Below are 21,435 nucleotides of genomic sequence, written 5' to 3'. Positions count from 1 at the left end.
ACCGCAGCTTCACGCACACATGAAAGCATTCTGTGTGAAGCTCCGACTGTTTGAGGCACAGTTGCGCACCTTCAATGTCGCGCACTTCCCCACATTGTCCGAAATCAGATCTGCGTTTCCAAAGGCCGATCTCACTGATAAAAAGGGGAAATATGTGTCTGTGATCACATCTCTCATGACAGAATTTTCTCAGCGCTTCCAAGATTTTTCTACCATTGAGAACGATATCAAGCTGTTCGCGACTCCCTTCATGATAAATGCAGAAGAAGTGGAAGAGAGTATGCAATTAGAACTTATAGAAATGCAGTGTGATGATTCTCTGAAGAATCAACATCAGCTTCTCTCCTTACCTGACTTCTACCGGAGCTTGGAAGAAGCCAAGTTTCCTCTGATGAGACGCCACGCAAAAAGAATGATGAGTCTGTTCGGCTCAACATACATATGTGAACAAACATTTTCTCTGATGACGCTGAACAAAAGCAGATTGAGAACCAAAATGACCAACGACCATCTCTGTGACGTCCTTCGCATCTCAACCACAAAACTGACTCCGGACCTGCCAGCAATCCTGCAGGCCAAAGCGCAACTTCATTGTTCCCACTGAGCGCAACCGTGTTCCCCTGAGTTCAAAATATATTACACGTTCCATGTGTTATTAAGCCCTATTACTTAATAAATGTAATCATTTTATGTTGATAGCATTTTTAAAACAAATATTAGTTGATCTGTTGACAATCCAAACTTATTTGCATAACAAGCTTGAAATATAGTATATAATTTATTTTATATCCCCACCCCCTCCAGGTCTGTCAAGAAGGACCACCATCCAGAAGCAATCAGAGGCAGCTGTTTTGAGAATGAACTGCCAATCTTTTTTGTTCTAAAAAAAAAATCCCATTCATGAAAAGCAGTGTTGTAGGCTGATTGATTTAGTTTACTTACTTAAATAAACCAGGTGAGACAATACGTGCTTCATCTCGAGTGAGTGGCCCGGCTGTTTGTGTATTTTATCGCATATGGCCCTTGGTGAAAAAAGTTTGGACACCCCTGATCTATGGTCTCCTGCAAACCCAACAACTCAAAGCCATTCGTCCTTCTCTACATGAGACTTGGCCCTGAATTTTAGAGAACTTCATCCAATAGCTGACATATCATTTGGACTGGAGGTAGATGGGCAATGTAAGTGGTAACACTTGCTACTTATTCTTTATTTACTAATAGCACCAGAACAAGCTGCTGGTCTTGGCTCTTTAACAGTGGAGGAAGAGATAGGCATAATTAGTTTTCTTGACTAGGAGCCAGCACTGATGCTATGCTATGTTCTTTTGATGAATGGTACCCCACTGACTTTGGAACACAGACTTTACCATATTAGGAAGAAGATCATTAAGACCATCAGGTCTAGTGTTACTGTTTGTCTGCCTCTGGCAATAGACAAATCTGATATTACATATGTCAGAGGAAGAATAATGCACATGCAGTATTAAAAAAAATGGTTAGAGGGCTGGAGAGACTGTAGTAGAAACAATGATTATAATATTATATTATATATATTTAAGCTCGACTAAGCAATGTCCAAGCAGGGACATGACCATACTTGCAGGGTGTAAAACACCAGTCACAGTCAAACGCAAAGAACATTTTGAGTGGGGTCCTGCAGGGATCAGTTCTAGGTCCAATTCTGTTCAATATCTTCATAAATGATTTAGATAATGGCATGGAGAGTACATGTATTAAGTTTGTGGATGATACCAAGGGGGGAGAGGGTTGTGAGTGCTTTGGAGGATAGGATTAAAATTCAAAATGATCTGGACAAACTGGAGAAATATGTCTGAAATAAATAGGATGAAATTCAATAAGGACATATGCAAAGTACTCCAGTTAGGAGGGAACAATCGATTGCACACATAAAAAATGGGAAATGACCGTCTAGGAAGGAGTACTGTGGAAAGGGATCTGGGAGTCATAGTGGCTCACAAGCTAAACATGAGTCAGTAGCATAACACTGTTGCAAAAAAAGAAAACATTATCCTGGGATGCTTTAGCAGAAGTGTTGTAAGCAAGACACAAAAAGTAATTTTTCCACTCTACTCTGTGCTGATAAGGCCTCAGCTGGAGTATTGTGTCCAGTTCTGGGTGTCACATTTCAGGAAAGATGTGGACAAATTTGAGAAAGTCCAGAAGAGAGCAAAAAAAATGAGTAAAGTTCTAGAAAACATGACCTATGAGGAAAAATTGAAAAAATGGCTTTGTAGAGAAGACTGAGAGAGGGGACATGCTCACAAGTTTCATGGACATAAAAGGTTGTTACAAGGAGAAGGGCAAAAAATTGTTCTCATTATCCTCTGAGAATAGGACAAGAATCAATGGGCTAAAAGTGCAGCAAGGTTTAGATTGGACATTAGGAAAAACTTCCTAACTGTCAGGGTAGTTAAGCAGTGGAATAAATTGCCTAGGGAGGTTGTGGAATCTCTGTCATTGGAGATTTATAAGAACAGGTTAGATAAACACCTGTCAGGGATGGTCTAGATAATATTTAGTCCTGCTTTGAGTGCAGGGGACTGGACTAGATGACGTATCAAGGTTCCTTCCAGTCCTACACTTCTATAACCTCCCAGGTTTGTGGAATCCCCACTTCTTGACACACTAGAAATGAGGCATTAGTACATGAACAATAGCAAACAACCCTTAGTAGTAAGATGGACAGGAGGAACTAATTCATCATATTTTATGATTCAACAGTTGCCACGTGTGTTTTGTGTGGAGAAACATTCCTGAACATTTTGGCCCGTAAATATCATATTTGACTATACCTATCTCAGCATTTATATCTAAAATACTTAGTCATGCCATAAGTGCAGGGGACTGGACTAGATGACCTCTTGAGGTCCCTTCCAGTCCAATGATTCTACAAATGTTATGGGTCTGTGATCTTAGTTTTTCCCTCTTTCCTAGACAGGAGACAGTTCCCCAGCCCACACCAAATCAAGCTTGCCTCTGTTGGGTATCGTTTAATAAATTCTCAAACAACTCACTCCTCCTTCTGGGGTCTGGTTTCATGCCAACACAAAATATCTCAAACAGGAGTCTTGGGATGTCTCAAGATTCCTTCTTGCCAAGTCAGTCAATTCAGAAGTCTTAAGCCTCCCCTGAGGCTTCCCTATGGAGAAGATCATAAAAAGCACCTGCTGCTTATCAACTAGGAATCACAGCTGGTCCTTCCTCAGGCCCCACGTCCAGGACAGCACACTCCTGCTTCTTCAAGCTCCTTCATCTACTGAGAATAGGCTACCTCTTATAACTCCTAGAAGGCCTGGCACTCAGTTACCCAGGTCTGTGCTCTCAGTTCTCCATTTATTACAATTTAGAAGAAGCACTAGGCAGAGATCAGAGCTAGGGGATGAAGCCCTTTATTACCCAACCTCAACCTGTGACAGGGACACACAACTGTCCAGCCATTTTTAAAATCCATCTTACAACTTCAGCTCCCTGACCTTTTATAGCAAAGAATGCCAAAGGCTGATTACTTGCTGTGTGAAAAAATTCTTTCAATTTATTTATTTTAAAAATCTACCTGTCATTTAATGTATGGAACAATCCCCTTGTTTGTGTATTAAGTATAAAAAAGTACAAGACCCCCATTAGTGGTGGAACTAATGGTAGAGATACCCTAGTAACTCCAGTTTGCATAATAAAAAGAAATACATTTCATATGATGTTAGATGAGAAACAATAGCTGGATGTATAAAGAGAGGAATTTTAAGGCGAAAGCAGGTGATATTGTCTCTGAATCTGGCATTGGCATTGGTGAGAGCACTGTTGGAATACACAGTATCCAGTTCTGGTGGTGATTAAAAAAAATGGACATTGTTCAGAAAAGAGCTACAAGAATGATTTGTGATCTGAAAAACATGTCTTCCACTGAGACTCTAAAGGACCTCCATCTATTTATCTAAGAGAAGATTAAGAGTCAGCTCAATCATGGTATTTAATTATTTACATGGAGAGAAGATATCTGACACTATAAGTCTCTTTAATCTAGCTGACAAGGGCGTTGCAAGCTCCAAGGGCTTGAAGCTGAAGTCAGCAAAGTTCAAACTGGAAATAAAATACAAGTTAACACAAAAAGTAATTAATCATCGGAACAGATTACTAAGAGATTTTGTAAATTCTCTCTCACTTGCTGTCTTTAAATTAGGCTTGGCTGTCCTTCTAACCAACATGCTTGTGTTCAACCACAAGTTCTTGTGATAAATATAAGAAGCATTGGATGACATTCTATGGTCTGTATTATGTGAGAAGTCAGACTAGATGATCGTAATGATCTCTTCCAGCCTAAAATCTATGACAATGAAAATCCAAGGAGAAGTTACCAACTATTTCTTATAATGTTTTCCCCTTTTTTATTATTCTCCATGTGTTTGAAACTCAGCTTTGACACAGACCATTAGTCAGACAGTGAATTTATAAGAAAAGATTCCAGCATATACAATATATTTTATATGAATTTTTAAAATTACAAGCTTGCATTGTGAGCTTGCTGTTAAAGCAGCTTTATCTTGATGATATGTCCAGGTGCTATAATTAAGGTAGCTTTTTTTTTACGAGTTGAAATGAAAGCACCCAAATAGGCATAGACGACATCACAGAATATGTTTAAAAAAAGTTCCCCCCCATTTCTTCTTCATTTAATTATTAATTAAATCAGGAGAATAGTTAATCATCTCTGTTCAAGCACAACATAGTGGTATATAGTGTTTGGGTATTCAGTTGTTCAGTAGGTAGATCTTACTTCTGTAAGCCAAAAGATGTTTTGATAATTTCTTTTGGTATTAACTTAAAGGGAACAAAATCCATTTCAATTGCTCAGGAGCACTCTGGATCCAGGAAGGTATGTGCTGTCACACCTTCATACTTGCTTCAGAGAAGTGTACATTTGTGGGAGACAATATTTAAAAAAGTGTGACAACAAGCAGAAGAAAAAGGGTAAAGCAGTGATTACTAAACTGTGGTCTATGAACCACTGGTTCTTTGCAAAATCTTTGCTGATGGAGAAATGTGATGCCAAATAATCTGGCAAATAGAAAAAAATAGTGCTGACTGTTCATCAGAGGACCTATCCCAGCCACTCTGATTAGTTAGCCATGTACATTGCATATTACATCTACAATCTTTATTCTTGTGTTGCATTCTCGATTTTTTTTTTATTATGAAAACACATCACCCCTTTATTTAGCTGGGAGCTTCTCTAGGGTTTTTCAAACATGCTAAGCTGAATCTTTGCTTTTGCATGATATCATTTCAAAAGGGGAGAACCATAACTGACATGTCCCAGTAAATGACAATCCTTTTACTCTTAAAAGCAGCCCATATGCTATATCATTACAGTAGCCACAAACCAGACCATGACTTTGAGGAGCACTAGACTTTTTGTTTTTTGTTTTTTTGCTTCAGAGTAAAGGCAAAGCTACTGCAGACACTGAAAAACAAAAATACTCCCTCGATTAGATTTTGAGGACAACATGTCCTTTTGCTAATAACTCTATGCCGCATCTTAATTGATAAGTAACTGAATAAGAGGCGTGTTTATTACTGCGTAATTGACTTGTTTGCTTTCATTGCTATCACTGATTTATTTGGGAATGGGGGATTGGTCTTTGAATTTATTTAGTTTCATCTATGAATGGAAAAGTGTGTTCTGTTTTGAAGAATCTGATCTGTTTGAAGAATGTGTTTCAAAATCAAGGTCAAAAGGCTTGGAAATTTCAGAGAGACTTCTGCTTGGCCAAATGGGGTCTGAGAGTGTCTTTCTAATTCCTTTAGAGAGCTAAAGTAGACAGGCAGATTATTGTGCAAAAGAAATAGTACATTTAAAAATGTTTTTAATTTTCTTTACAAAGTGCTAACAAAAAAAACCTGACTGCTTTTATACTGAACTTTGGATAATTCTGAATTTATATTCGGTGCCTAACACAATCAAGTTGTTCTGGAATTATGGTCACCTCACAGGCTGAACAAAAGCAATGGGAACTGCTGCATCCTAAGTGGCTTATTTATTTCTTCTCCAGATGACATTGTTATGGAGTATTCCCTCTATTTCTAATAACTAATACTTGTTGCTTGTCCTATGTATATAACACATGACGGATTATCACAAGCAAGATTTGTTGTAATACATTGCCCCCAGCTAGGCAACAGAGCGGTGTACTTTGCAAATGAAAACATTTGTCCGAATGATACATTTCTGAATGAGAATTGTTTTGTTTTGCAGAGAGTTTGGCCGCTGGAAAGTAAACAATCTAGCTGTAGAAAGAAGAAATTTTCTTGGCTCCCCACTGCCTCTTGCACCTGAATTCTTCCGCAACATCAGACTACTAGGACGTCGCCCAACCCTTCAGCAGATCACAGAGAACCTTATCAAGAAATATGGGACACATTTCCTACTGTCAGCTACGTTGGGAGGTATGGTCAGTGATATGAAACCATTTCATTATGCATACAGCTCCCTTATAAAAAAAAATCACCACAAACGGTCAGCGTGGGTATAAATTTGTACTTTGATGTTAGCATTACCATTAACTTTAAATCCCTTCAATGAACTTTTCTAGTTCAGAATTTAGGGCCTGACTGATCCCTGAAGATCTGAGATCTGTTTTGTATGAAAGATAGAGAGCTTATTCTCCCATCCTTGGATTCAGAGTAGGGTCTCACTGGGTTCAAGGATTCATGCAAGGGAGGAATTAAGCAGTTCATCAGCCATAGGAGGAACAGGTAGGAGGATGGCGATATGAGGGAGATGTTTGTCGTCCCCTCACTGTCTCTGAGAGATTCCCTGGAAAGATAATACAGCCTATCCTGGATTGTCTTTTCACATACCTCACTGTGTTTGGGAAATGCCCTATTTAGAGAGACATCTTGTGGTGCAGCCTCTGGCTGCAGAAACCCTTTCTGCACTGTTGGAGATCAGTGGATGGGGCACCAGGGACCACTGCAGAAGCACAGGGCCTACAGACAGATGTATCTGTGGGTTGTCCATTATTCTAATGGGGAAGGAGCCTTTCAATGGAACTATTGGAAAGAAACTCCAAAAGAAGATTTTCTTCTCCCTAGTCCCCTCCCAGATTTTTTCTGCACTTTCAGGAGAAATAGGAAGTGATGCCTGAACAGAAGATTCCTAAAATATTATGAATGCTACAAACAAGTACCCAAGCTTGAATATAGGGAGGAGCTGCATCTTTGGATAAAATTATAACCTAGTTTCTCCTATAATTAGTATAAATCAAAAGAGACAAATACACTAACCACTGTCAACACTTGAATGGTCAATGCTTAACCATCATTTTGCTCACCTTATGTTCAATCAACCACCACAAAAAAACAAATAGTTTGGATATTTTGAAAATATTTAGCAGAAATTCAAAGGCATGACATTTTGTATTTTTATTCAAAAATAGTTCCATTTGTAAGTGAGCAACATGAACATTTCGCATTTTTCAATTATGAAATTTGGAAATTGGACAAAAATAATTGGCCTACAAAACCATGAAGTTCATAGGCCCAATTCCTCATTGCATCAACGGGGAGCTTGGATATTTGGTACCTTGCAAGATACTGGAACAAATTATTAAACATGGATTTGTGAAGAACAACTCATGTCAAACCAATTTAATTTCCTTCTTTGACAGGGTTATTGGCCTATTGGATTTTGAAGAAGCTATAGATGTGTTATAGCTTGATTTTAGTAAGGCCTCTGAAAACAGTCTCACATAACATAAACAAAGTAGGGAAATGTGGTCTAGATGAAATTAGTATAAGGTGGACACAAAACTGGTTGAAAGACTTTACTCAGAGTAGTTATCATTGTTCACGGTCAAACTGGGAGAGTGAATTTCCTGGGATCGCAAAGGGATCAGTCCTGGATTTGGTATTATTCACTATTTTTATTAGTATCTTGGATAATGGAGTGAACAGTATGCTTATAAAATTTAGAGATAACACGTAGCTCGGAGGTTTTGCACATCCTTTGGAGGACAGGATTAGAATTCAAAATGACCTGGACAAATTGGAGAGCTGGTCTGAATTCAGCAAGATGAAATTCAATAAAGACAATTGCAAAGTACCTCAATTAGGAAGGAAAAATGACACATACAACTATAAAAGTGGGGAATAAAATGATTAGGTGGTAGTACTTCTGGAAAAGACCTGAGGGTTATAGTGGATCACAAACTGAATGAGTCAATGTGATGCAGTTGCAAAAAAGGCTATTATAATTTTGGGGTGTATTAACAGCAGTATTGTATACAAGACATAGGCGGAAATTATCCTGCTCTACATGGCATTGGTGAAGTCTCAGATGGAGTGGTGTGTCCAGTTCTGTATAACACTTTAGGAAAGGTGTGGACAGATTGCAGAGAGTCCAAAGGAGAATAACAAGCAAAATGATAAACGGTTTAGAAAAACCTGACGTATGAGGAAAGATTAAAAACAACTGAGCACATTTAGTCCTGTAAGAAGGAGACTGAGCGAGGACCTGATAGACTTCAAATACATTGAGGGCTATTATAAAGAGAACTGTGCTCAATTGTTCTGCATGTTCGCTGATGGTAGGACAAGAAATAATGGGCTTAATCTACAGCAAGGTAGATTTTGCTGAGTTATTAGAAAACACTTTCTAACTATAAAGGAAGAAAAGCACTGGAGTAGGCTTGCAACGGATGCTGTGGAATCTCCATCTTTGGAGATTTTTAAGCACACATTGGACAAACACCTGCCAACGATGGTCTAGGTTTACTTGGTCCTGCCTCACCTCAGAACACTGGACTTGATGACCTCTTGCCACACTTGGATTTCTAGGGTTGTATTCTGGGACAGCTCCTTGCAAAGAAAAAGCTTTTGATTTCCAAGGGGGGAGCACTAGCCATCATGTTGCCCCAAAATCTGTTTCATGGGGACCAGGCCTGATTCATTCACGGCAGGTAGTTGGGTTGGTGGGAGAGAACAGAGCCTCCACGGCCACCCTGGCTAAGTCTTTGGGGGTTCTACCCGAGTTCTCTGATCTTTACCATCCTGCTATGTTAGGAAGGCTGCTCCACAGTATTAAATCAGTAAGCAGAATGACATTTTGCTGTGACTGTCAGAGTTCCCTACTACAATTCATACAAATACAGTAGCTGAAAGATGCAGCATCAACACAAGGCAGTCCATCAACAAATGGATCCCCAGCTAGAAAACATATTTAAGCTATTTTGACAGCTATGGATTCTACATACTATCACCCCATCTTCCTGAGAATTAGGCCATAGTTAACCTGTTAAACTGAAATTTTCAAAACAGGGCAGATAGGTTTAATTACATGACACCCATTAACAATGGAAGCTGTGAATCTAAATCTCTACATAGTGCTTTGGAAACTCATGTCCCAGTGTGTAACTAGGATCCAGTTTCACTATGGATTGAAGCAATACAGTATAGATGCTATTGGGGATTTGTGTCCAAGTCTGTGCCTACATTGTCCACTGGTGAGAGTCAATCTGTGGGGCTGCCAGTAGGGGAATCCAGCCCTCCCTGCTCCACTAGGTTCTAACCCAGGGCCTTGTGACTAGCAGGTTGGATATGCAGCCTGCAGGGAAGACACCACTAATCCTGCTCCCTGAGTTACCTCCTACCATGGTTTCTACCCCTCCAAAGTTACAAAAAGGTTGGCTTAGGGACTCATAGAGTAGGGTTCTCACTGTCAGTGGCCTGCTGGCTCTTCTCCTTCAGCTGCAGCCCACCATTCCTTGTCTCCACAAGGGCATTTGGTAACTCAGCAGCCAGGTCTGGTCCAAGTGGTGAAAAGCACCTACAGTCTCTGTGCAGGACCTAACAGCATAGGACTATCCCCTTGCTTTCTCCACCACGACAGGAAGGAAAAGTGGGGTGGTGGCTCCCTTTTAAGCTCTGCCTCCACTGTGAGTATGCCCAGCAGGTGTGGTTGGGTGGAGCCTTCTGGGCCCAAAGTTGCTCATTAACACCTGGTTGCCCCATGTGGAGCTCATAAACTACATCACAGAGGCCTAATGTTAAATGCAGAGTATAAATTTTTCTTCACAAAAGATAATTAGTGCAGAGGATTACCCATCCAGACATCACAAAATGAAACGACATTTTAGAGATGCAATTTTATTCCTTGGTGGGTGGTTATATTCAAGATAATTCCAGTGATTGAGTACTCTTTTTACAGGTCAATCTTGTCAAAAACCCTTATTCACCTGAGGAATGGTTTTCTTTAATACATTTCATAACTGAATTCCAACTATATTTTATTAAAATGACAGTAACCCTATTCCCCTTTGGTTGATAGAGTTCCATAACAACTGAAATGTAACTCGTTTTTTGGAAAAGATCATTCCAGAAGTAGGTTGAATTTCTGTGCTACCTTAACAATTTAAAACAAAATATTAAATTATATAATTACTTTTAGGAAAATAGCACTTCTGTGGCAAATAATTAATACAAATAATTGAAATCTATGCAAATCTGTTATTGACACTTCATTTGATACAAAACTTCCAGAATTTCTGTTAATTCTGTAAATAAAGTAAATAAAAGTGTGAGCTCTTCATGACAGGGACAGTACTTAGACAGTAGGGATGACATCATAACTGTGTTGAATACAATGGTAAAACATCAATTGATGTAAATGAGGTCAGGAGGCCCCTCAATATTTTTATAATGATTCAAAACATGTTATACAGCACTAAAGTCCATACTGCAAAGCCTCTTTCTGTGGGACTTCTATTTCCTTCTGCTGGAATTACATATCTGGAAACTTTGCAGGTTGGGAAAAAGACAATTGTTTGTAATGATTGTTCACCATCAGGTCATGTACCAGAATTCTGGTAATACAGAGTAAAGATGATAGGGCTTGCTCCATTAGAAGTATTGACCATCTTAAACAAGAAGAAAAGTTGAGGCTGAGAGTTTCAAAGGAGCGTGAAAATCCCAGCCTAATATACAAACACAATCTAAAGGCCAATGAGGATCATGGGAAACTTTCCCTTGACTTTCATGGACTTTGGATAAGACAATCAGCCTAATTTTTTCAGTGGTGATGAGTATCTACATCTCCGATTGGCTCTAGAGCAGCACATTTGAAAATCAGGCCATCGAAACTAAATTCAGGAAACTAGTAATTTATAAGATAGTTGTCAAGTGACACTTAATATCATATACACATTCCCCTGCTTAGCATTCTTTTTGGGGTTGGAGTATATGGGGAAATCCTAAAACATGCACTTCCGTGCTTCATTAACATATAGAGATAGTAGTCCCCTCACATAATACCACTCTCACCTTTCATTTAGTTATGCCTCTGAAAGGGTTATTGCTTTCATACTCTCAGACAAGAAAAGTCCAAGCCAAATATGCACATTTCTTGTATTTAGTAGTGCTCCTGAACATTTGTATTTATGGGTATAAAAGAAAACTTGGCAAATTAATGACCTTGTGCTAAGATTTGTGTGCCTCTGCGACTACTTGGATTGCATGAATAAGCCCTTTTTGACCATAAAGGGAACTCTTGCACATGGCTGTCTGTGAAATGTTCCCAAGTCTTTATTCACAAACATAGAAATATACTCCTCAAGGGCATTCTAAAATGAGAACTCTGTGAAGTTATGTAATATTTCATGTTATGAGATAACATGGAATGCAGCATTTCTCGTTGCTCTTATTTCTTTTAGAAATTGTGGCTGCTAGTGGCTAAGAAAAGTCAAAGATCTCATAATGGAAAGCAACATGGCCTGTTGGCTAGAAGGATGTTGTGGTATATTGCACTAGTCCACCAGGCATCAGTGACATAGAAAAGATCAGGCGTGAGTTCTGCTGTCTGTCCATCCTGAAGAGCAAGGAGCCGCTTTATGTCCCTGTATGTACTATCTGCACGGTCAGAATTTGTGAGGGAACCTCAGACAGGTGAATGGATGGAGCTAAGTGCCTCTTTCCCCACAGCACTGTGTGAGCCTGTGCTATGGAATCTGGTTGCTACCCAGATCCTGGGGCAATGCAGCTCCTCCTCATTCAGGCTGGATTGTAAACTTACAGTGCAGCCCAGAATGAGCAAAGTGGCAATGGGTGAATTGCCCTCTCAGTCCCTTCAGTGTGGCAGTCTGCAAGAAGAGTCTAAAATGATATTTATTTTTAAATTGCATGTAGGCTTTGGCCTAGAAGTTCTGGAAGGCCCACGCAATGAGCAGCACACAATACAAAAATGTCACGATTTTTCCCCCTCTCGATATTTGGGGGTTTTTTTTGGCAAAAGACAATGAAAGAAAAATTCAGATTTCCATATTACTGTATATAACTGCACGGTAGGTCTACCCCCAATCCAATTATGACATAGCTGTATCTGAAATACTATATGTCCATGTGGTCCTATTTCCTTCAACATGGAATTGGGAATGACTGTGATACCTCAGGTGCCCCAATACAATGGTGACCACTGTAGGCATGTAAGTTTTAGCAGAGGATCCTTGGAAATGTGTTACATAGGTAACACAGCAAATTTACAGGTCTGAAGATGTAGGGATGAAAAAAGAAGTATTTATTTACAAGTGAAAGGCCTCCATTTCTGGTCTTAGGGAGATCTTATCCTAGTACAATGGGAGAGGAGGATAGTAAAGGTGTAGAATATCATTTTTTCTTCAACTAGTATGAAAGCAGCATTAAATAAATTAACTTGCAGGATGTTCTCATGGAGCCAGGGTTTTGGTATGAAAATGGGGCAAGCCAAAAGTACATAATAGGCCAAATCACTCAAGCAGCTTGAGATTTGTTTGTTTGCTAGAGAGAGGAACTTGTCATTGTTGCTCCTAATCAGACATTAACTGAGAAGCACGATGTCCACATCCCTCTGGCAGAAATCATCTTACTGATGCTTCAGACCTCAAGAACGAAATGAGAAAGAGAAATTTCATCTTTATAGCACACAATCATGATGGACCTTAATAGATCAGTTTAATCCAAATTTCCTGCCATTTTCCTCCCCATTGAGTATATTTCCATATGTATATTTGCCATTTACACTCTTACTATGATAAAAACTGAATAATAAGGGACAGAGTTTACCTCATGTTAATATTAAGCAGTATGTTATCTATATACAAACAATAGAAAAAAATCCTTAGCCCTGGTGTCCATTGACTTCAATGGAGCCATGACAATTTATACTAACGATCTTGCTCTGATTTCAATTAAACATTCTAAAAGGAAGAGTAATACTAATTTATAAGTAAGGGAGACGGTATCTGGTCCTAAATGATCTGTGTGGTATATGTGATATGGGATAGGAACCTATGAGCTTTTCATTAGACTCACTTGCTGTGTGGACATATGTCACTTTGCCATATTTAACACTGTGGCTGTACAATTCAACAATGGAAAGTTTCAATTCCTGCTAAACATGTATTGTCAGTGCTACTCCATTCCTATTGTCAAATTATGTTACACACTTAAATTTTATACGTTTGGAGTAAAATACTGTTAATCACCATGAACACAGAAATGTTGGCACATGTCGTCTAGGCTTAGTTTTACCTACTTTTTGGACCTGGGCATTCCCATTGCATATGTTAGTGTTGGGGAGAATCATGTGATAAAATTCTAATGGCATATCCTTCTCTCCATACACAGATGGAACTTCCATTAATGTTAATGATGCTACTAAACATAAGTCAAGGGCCTAACTTGTTAATTTTCATGCTTCATACAATATACAGTTACAGTTGTCCTGTGATTTCTCTTTAATGAGAAGCTTTTTAAAAAAATCACAGACCAGCAGCCTGTGCACTATATACAATAGGGACATACATACAGAGCTCCAAATGGATTAATTATTGAAGACACAAGTATAAATATAAAATAAATTTTGTCTTGCAAATTTAATTGCTGTTCTTCCTGCTTATTGACAGTATGACATAATTCTTACCTATAATATTTCAGTCTTTAACTATAATTTGGAACACTAAGCTTTATGATTCTTTTATTACCATCAGGAAGAGGGTATAAGAAGATAGACCTATTTATTATCTGCCTCAAGTAACTTGGATGTATTTTTGAGCTACAAGACTAAGTATTTTAATCATATGAATATTTATTATTGCACATTATAAAAATACATTTTCTCCAGCCAGACATTTATAGTTAGTTACAGCAGTAACAGTATTATTCTAATTCTACTTATACTAATGTTGACTATTTGCATTTCTTATTTAAATAACTCCTGAAGATATTCTTAAGACCTACACAGCTTTAATTCTTTATTTGTAATGCAATTTATAAACTATTGTACAGTCTTTTCCCACTTAAATGGCCACAAATTGGTTATATCTCTATGTTAATTTTCAAACACCCACTCTTGTTTTGCAGGCATTTTTTGAGAGCCAGCATGTAGAAGATTTGTTTCAGCTGAGAAATTTAAATTTCAAACCCTGGAAAACATGTTTTTATAAAACTAGAACTAATTAAATATATAGACTAAATAATAGCCTTGCAAATGCCAGGGCTTGAGGGGACATCAGAATATATTGTGCGAAGGTCAATCTATAGTGTGAATGTCAGTCACTACCCACTGACGAATATCTGTTAGTGACAGCAGCTACACGGTAATAAAGCATCAGCATAGTGGGTCTGCTAATCTCTTGAACCAATTATTGGATTATATGGGGTTATTTTGTGAGCAGGACCAAAATGTATTTTTATGTTACTTCTTTTTTTACCCTAGGAAACTAACGCAATCTGCCTCCTGAATTTTGTAAACCGGAGAGAAAATATTGCTTTTAGAGATTGTAGGAGGCACAGCTGTGTGGATCTGATGCTGAATACCAAAAAAACATGATTATTCACTGTCATTAATCCTTTTCAGTTCTTAAGATTCATAACCTTGAATAGTTTTCTAAATCATATCTATTTTTTAGCTAATGCTTAGATGCTTCTTAGCCTATTTCATGGTTGAAGACTACAGCGGGTAAGAAGGATTCATCCATGTTTCAAATATGACAGAGAATTCTATTCAGCCTTTTGTGTGTGTGTATGTATACTATCTCATAAATTAGATACGATTCACTGAGACTATCTTACAAACTCTGCAGAGAGGTGCGGTGAATGGGAGCCCCCTTCTTCCAATTCTGGAGCCAACCATAACAAAGGTGTGAGCAGTTCTGTGTTTTTTATGTAGTTCACCCCATCTCCGGCTACTGCCTAATCAACCTTGCCAGAGATGCATTCATAAGAATACTTCTAAAGAGGAGTTATTTTACCTTTAGATGGACCATACCTTGTGTCAGGTATTTTCAAAAACAAAGGGCCAGACTCTCACTTACACCAATGACCCTTTACATCACTTTAACACAGGGAAGTGGCCTAAAATGACAGTAGATCTTTGAGGCAGACATTGTCATTTACTCTGTGCCTGTACAGTGCTTATCAGGATGGCAACCCAACCTGGTAAATTCCTTAAGCCTTCTTTGAAAGGGTCAGCCAGTCTTAATAAGTACATTTTAATATGTACAATTATATCTGGTTTATCATGACCTAAGGGAGAAAATGTTGGTAGAGCTTCTTGTCATGCTTCTTGTCAGGCAGCATGTCCCTGAATTGATATTATTCTAGATATAGTTTTGTTTGATTTGATTCAGGGAAAATATTCGGCTCTTTTCTAGCTAGTTACAACACATCTGAACCAGAGTGCACTTCTCAGAAAGCTAAACATGGCGCTTAGAGAGGTAGGAATAAGCACAGTGTTTTGCTTGCCATGATAACCCTCATCTCATCCCTCACACAAGGGAAGAATGGGCTTAAACCAGACTGTGATAATAGTACGGTATGAACTAAAGCAGGTCCAAGTATATTTTTCCTGCAGACATTTTTTGAAAAAAACAAACAAACCCGTTTTGGTCATGATTATCCATGGAAATTTTCACATTTTTGCTGAAACATAACCATGGAAAAACCCCTAACATTTTCTGTGGAAAGCAGACTTTCATGAAAAAATTATGGCTGTCAATCGCAGTTAACTCAAGTGATTAATTTGTTTTGAGTTAACTCGATTAAAAAAACGAATCATGATTAATTGCAGTTTTAATTTCACTGTTAAACAATAATAGAATACCAATTTAAATTTATTATAAATATTTTTAATGTTTTTCTACATTTTCAAATATATTGATTTCAATTGCAACACAAAATACAAAGTGCGCAGTGCTCACTTTATTATTTTTATTACAAATATTTGCATTGTAAAAAAGTAATACTGTTTCTTTTGTTTTTCAATTTCTCCTCATACAAGTACTGTGGTGCAATCTCAATCATGAAAGTGCAATTTAACAAATGTAGATTTTTTTGTTAAATAACTGCACTCAAAAACAAAACAATGTAACTCTTTAGAGCCTATAAATCCAATCAATCCTACTTCTTGTTCAGCCGATTGCTAAGACAAATAAGTTTGTTTACATTTACGGGACATAAGCATGAAAGGGCATACAAATGTTTAGCATATCTGGCACATAACTATTTTTCAGGTGACATTGTAAATAAGAAAAAGGAGCATTATCTCCCATAAACATAAACAAACATGTTTGTCTTAGCGATTGACTGAACCCAGAAGTAAGACTGAGTGGACTTGTAGGCTTTAAAGTATTACATTGTTTTATTTTTAGTGCAGTTTTTTTTTTCACATAATTCTATATTTGTAAGTTCAACTTCCATGATAAAGAGATTGCATTACAGTAATTGTACGAGGTGAATTGAAATACTATTTATTTTCTACAGTGCAAATATTTGTAATAAAAAATATAAAGTGAGCACTGTACACTTTGTATTGTGTTGCAATTGATATCAATATTTTTGAAAATGTAGAAAACATCCAAAAATATTTAAATAAATGGTATTCTATTATTTCTGAATAGCATGATTAATCACTTGACAGTCCTAGAAAAATTTCATTCCATCATAAATCCAATTTTTCATTGAAAGACCGTTTTGATGGAAATTTTTTGACCAGACCTAGTTATAATGATCATAGAGCAGATAGGAGGTCTTAAAAGTGGACATTGAAAAGATAAATAATTGCAAATTTTGCAGAAAATCAAGGAAATTGTCTTCAATTTTGCAAAACATTTTCCTCAAGTTTGAAGGGATGTTGTCATTTATCTTGCAATAGATTTCAACTGAATGATGATCAAGCTCATTGTGATAGTCACTTTAAAAGAAAAACATTTCAGTAAAGCTAACAGAAAACTGCAGAAAAAATGAAACATCTATGGGGAATTTCCCTGGTTTATTCAGGGATTTTTTTGTACTTTTTTTTGCAACTCATTATACTAGACTCTCCAATACTCATTGACAGTTACTCAAGCAAGTTGCTGTGTAGCTGCTGTCCCTTTCAAATGTCATGAAGAAGTAGTCATGTGGATGACGAAAGGCTCAGAAAATCCTTGGAGTAATTACAAAAGTAAGAGGTTGAGACTTAGACCTCAACTCAGTCTGTCACTGCACATCTTGTGAAGGGATTTAATAGTTATCATTATGTGGCATGATTTATAAAAATTATTTTGCAGCCATATTTGAACCTTGACAATGGTCTGGAGCCAAATTCTGTTAAAAAACAATTTGGGGCCAAATTCTCATCTCTTTTACATCCTGTGTAGACCCACAAGGCTTTGTTGACCCTCCCCACAAGCACTCGCTACTCATGTACAACAGTTTGTACCAACAGTTAACTAAAAAATAATTCTATATCCACTTCTGATCAAAGAGAGACTAGGGAACTAGAGAGGAACAGTCCTACTATCTATGGAGGCTAAGAGAATTCACATTTCCTTGCAGCTCAAGCTATGTATAAAAATCCATTTTGTAGGTGATGGTAGGAGGAAGAGCATAAATACAATGGGTTGAATTCTGGCAGATTCTGCCTATTGAATCCACTTCAGAAAAAAACTATCAGTAAGACTCTGAGGTGACAGTTGTCTGCTCCATGGTAAAACCAGTATTTTGGGTCAAATCCTGTAGGTCTTAACTCAGACAAAATTCCCCTTCATTTATGGTAGTTTTGGCAGAGTTGGAACTGTAAGATTAAGCATTGCATATGAATTTCTTGGAGGGTGGCCTTCAAAAAGCATTATGAACGCCACTGTCTGTCTTAGATTAACATGAACATGCTTTTCCTTCTCCAAATGAAGAATAGGAAATGAAATTTGCAGTCAAAGGTATTTGCTGATTGTATAATCCTTACAAGTGTCAACAGATGTGATCTCTTGCACTGAAACATATATTCTTAATTTGGAATTTCTTGTCACCAACAGTATATTCTTTTAGAGTGGATGTCAATTTTTGCATCCCACACGTTATCCTTCTACAGCTATATTTGTTGCACATGTTGTGAGTGGGCATAATGCCATTGCAACAGATGGGTATGCAATAAAACTAGTACAAGCATCAATTCTGACTATTATGGGATAGATTCCCTCTCAGGAATAAGGAAACAACAGTCTGTGTAGGTATTTGGCATCTAAAGTTAAGGTGAACTGCTATTGACCGTTCAATTCATGGGCAGATAAAATGCTGAAAATCCAAGTTAGCAATCAAAAACTTGAAAGGTGAGTTTTTGGTGAATTTGGGCTTATGTGGCACAGTAGGAAGTGTTACTACTACATCACCAGGCTCATATTTTTAAGTTTTATTTTCTGCATTGACATTTTATAATTTTATTTAAACCCATCATGAAGATAAACATGAAATTATGGTCCGATGGAAGTCAATGGAACAAAGATATTCATCCTAAATGATCAAGTTAAAAAAAAAAAAGTACTCCAGGAGAAGCAAACAGAAACCTTATGGAAATTTCCCATACAATTTAACAGTAGTCATACCAAAAAGGCTCTACAGAAATTATTTTCAAAGTTTAATAGAGAATGATAATTAGGGGGAAGTTGTTTTGTTTTTAACAATTCTACAGAAATCTACAGCAGGGACATACATTTTCTAAATTTTGTAGGATTTGTCTATAAGAAAAGGAACTGGAAGAAATAGGATAACAGGTGAACCTCTTATGTAGCAGTCTTTTGGATCTTTTCTTTGCATTTGTAAACATAGCTGCACTTTTGGAAGTCTTTTTTCCAGTTATAAAATGTTATGTAAAAGAGTCCTGGGGCAAGATTACTTTTCCAGCTGCTTTGCACTACTCAGATATGGTGATGGAAAGCAGCTATAAAATTAACTTAATTGGTTGATTAAACTGGGTTTAGGGCAGCTTTGACCTGGTCTACACTGCCACCAAGCAGTCAATGGGAGATACGCAAGCTACGTAATGTAGCTTGCGTATCTCCTGTTGACGTACCTATGTTCATGTAGCACGGTGTCTTCACGGCGCTATGTTGATGGGAGACACCCTCCTGTTGACGCAGCCTTACTACTTTTGGGGAGATGGATTACCAGTGTCGGCTCGAGAGCCCATCTGGGATCGATCGAGCGGGTCTCCATGACCCGTTCAATTGTTTCCGCTGCATCGATTTGCTGCAGAGCCAACAATGTAGGCTTACCTTTTGTGTTGCTGCAGTGGTGCAAAATCAGGAGAGAGAATTGTTCATCCCTGACCCTTGAAAAAATGTAATAACCTGATACTACAAATGGTTTCAATACAACAGTGTTTAAAAGCAAACACTTCAGTCCATCTGTATAATAGGGTGTCCAGCTTTGGGGCCAGACCAGAAATGTATAAAGAGACATAGTAAAAACCAACCAAACATATCATAATCAAGTCAGGTATAAAGTATGGTATTTTTCTTTTGTATAAGCAAGTAATATAATAAAAATAAAGGTTTGGCGAGAGCCTCTAAATCTAGCTGTCATGCAAACTAAATCTGCAGAAAAATATATCATGAGGTTAAGCAAATAAGATACCTTGAAGGAAAATTATTCCTGTTGTAATTTCAATGGAAACATTGGCGTTACCCCAGGAAAGAATTGGGCCTATTTTGTTTTTATCATTCATATTATGCAGTCAATTAAGAAACCAGAAATATGAAAATTGTCTTTTCCTATTGATTTTTAACAGGTTTCTAAGACATGCCAAAGAATGCCATTACATTATTAGGCCTCCTCTGAGTGTTTTCAGGTGCACAAATAGTAGTTAGAGCCTTATCTTCCATGGTAGTTTGGTGCTTAGCTGCAATTTATGCTTTTCAAGGTCTCCTTTTTAGGAGCCTAACTTTACACACTAACTTTTAACATCATTGGCCTTAAAACATATTTCTGGCAAAATAAGAGACATGGAAGATGTAACTTACTTTTTTAAATATATTGTTTATACAGGAGAGGAGTCACTCACAATTTTTGTGGACAAGCGGAAGCTGAGTAAGCGCTCAGAAGGAAGTGATCCCACCACCAACAGTTCTTCTGTGACTCTGGAGACTCTGCACCAACTGGCAGCCTCTTATTTCATTGACAGGGATAGTACCCTCCGTAGACTTCATCATATTCAAATTGCCTCCACTGCCATAAAGGTACGAGAAGTCGCCCTGGAGTCAAGCTGCAAACATTTTTGCAGAATTGAGTAGATTCTCCCCTTACTAGACATGCCTTGCTTGGGATTTGATTGATAAAACAGACTTGTTAGAAAATGAATCTTAGTTAATTTAAAGTGCAGAACATGGTAATTAAACATTAAATACTATTAGTTTGATGTGAGGTATATACACAGGTAGTTAATGTTACTCCAAGTGGTTAGGCTTTCAGACTAACTTTTTAAAAACATGTGCCTAAGTAACTTGCACATGCTGACTATGCAGTTGTGTGTAAAAATACTTTCACAAGTTGCAACTTCCAAGTGATTTATTTATTTATTTAGACACACATTTTTGAAAAACATATCCCTTTATGTTCCCATTCCGCAGAACTTTAGACCCAGCTGAATTGGTCTAAAATATTGTAGGCCACATCCTGTATTCCATGACACTGGCTTTGCATTAGTGTGCCAGCACAAAGCGCTGCAAAGCCTACTTACTCAACTACCTTAGCATTTCCCCAGTGATGGAGCATCCATGAGCAGTGTAGGTATCAGTGTATGTATTGTATGAAGCAATAACTATGCATTTGTACAGCTATCCAGCTGTGCTTTTAAAAGAAGTATAGAAATAATACATATCCTTAATGGAAATGGTTAGCCTGAGATTACTTAACAGAAATAGACTCTCAGGACAGGATTTCGTATCGGACAGAGAAGCAAACTGAATTGTACTTTTAAATAGAAAGTGACATCATTATAAAGTTTTTACTCCAGAATTATTGAAGTCAACAGGAATCTTTCCTTTGACTTGAGTGGGCTTTGAATCGGGCCCTTATTTACCAATTTCTGGTTTCCAACTATATTACTTGATTATTTACACTGTCAGAGTACAAACT

General features: G+C 37.7%; 1 protein-coding gene across 2 annotated transcripts in view; it reads left to right on the top strand.

Annotated features, from left to right (window-relative positions):
* The window catches only part of BRINP3 (BMP/retinoic acid inducible neural specific 3), a 252,313-nt gene that overhangs the window by 127,599 nt on the left and 103,279 nt on the right, over positions 1–21,435 (top strand). The window contains exons 2-3 of one of the 2 annotated variants that reach the window (XM_067535139.1): positions 6,272–6,462; positions 20,347–20,537. In XM_067535139.1, coding sequence (XP_067391240.1) covers positions 6,272–6,462; positions 20,347–20,537 — 382 coding nt within the window. The remainder of the gene's footprint in view (positions 1–6,271; positions 6,463–20,346; positions 20,538–21,435) is intronic. The other variant, XM_067535140.1, reaches the window with a different exon arrangement.

The sequence above is a fragment of the Emydura macquarii genome, unplaced genomic scaffold (genome assembly GCF_026122565.2).
Source record: "Emydura macquarii macquarii isolate MOO-44397 ecotype Brisbane River unplaced genomic scaffold, CSIRO-AGI_Emac_v2 contig_3477, whole genome shotgun sequence".
Lineage (NCBI taxonomy): Eukaryota > Metazoa > Chordata > Testudines > Chelidae > Emydura > Emydura macquarii.
The sequence above is the reverse complement of the archived record's forward strand: the minus strand, read 5'-3'. Positions and strand labels throughout refer to the sequence as shown.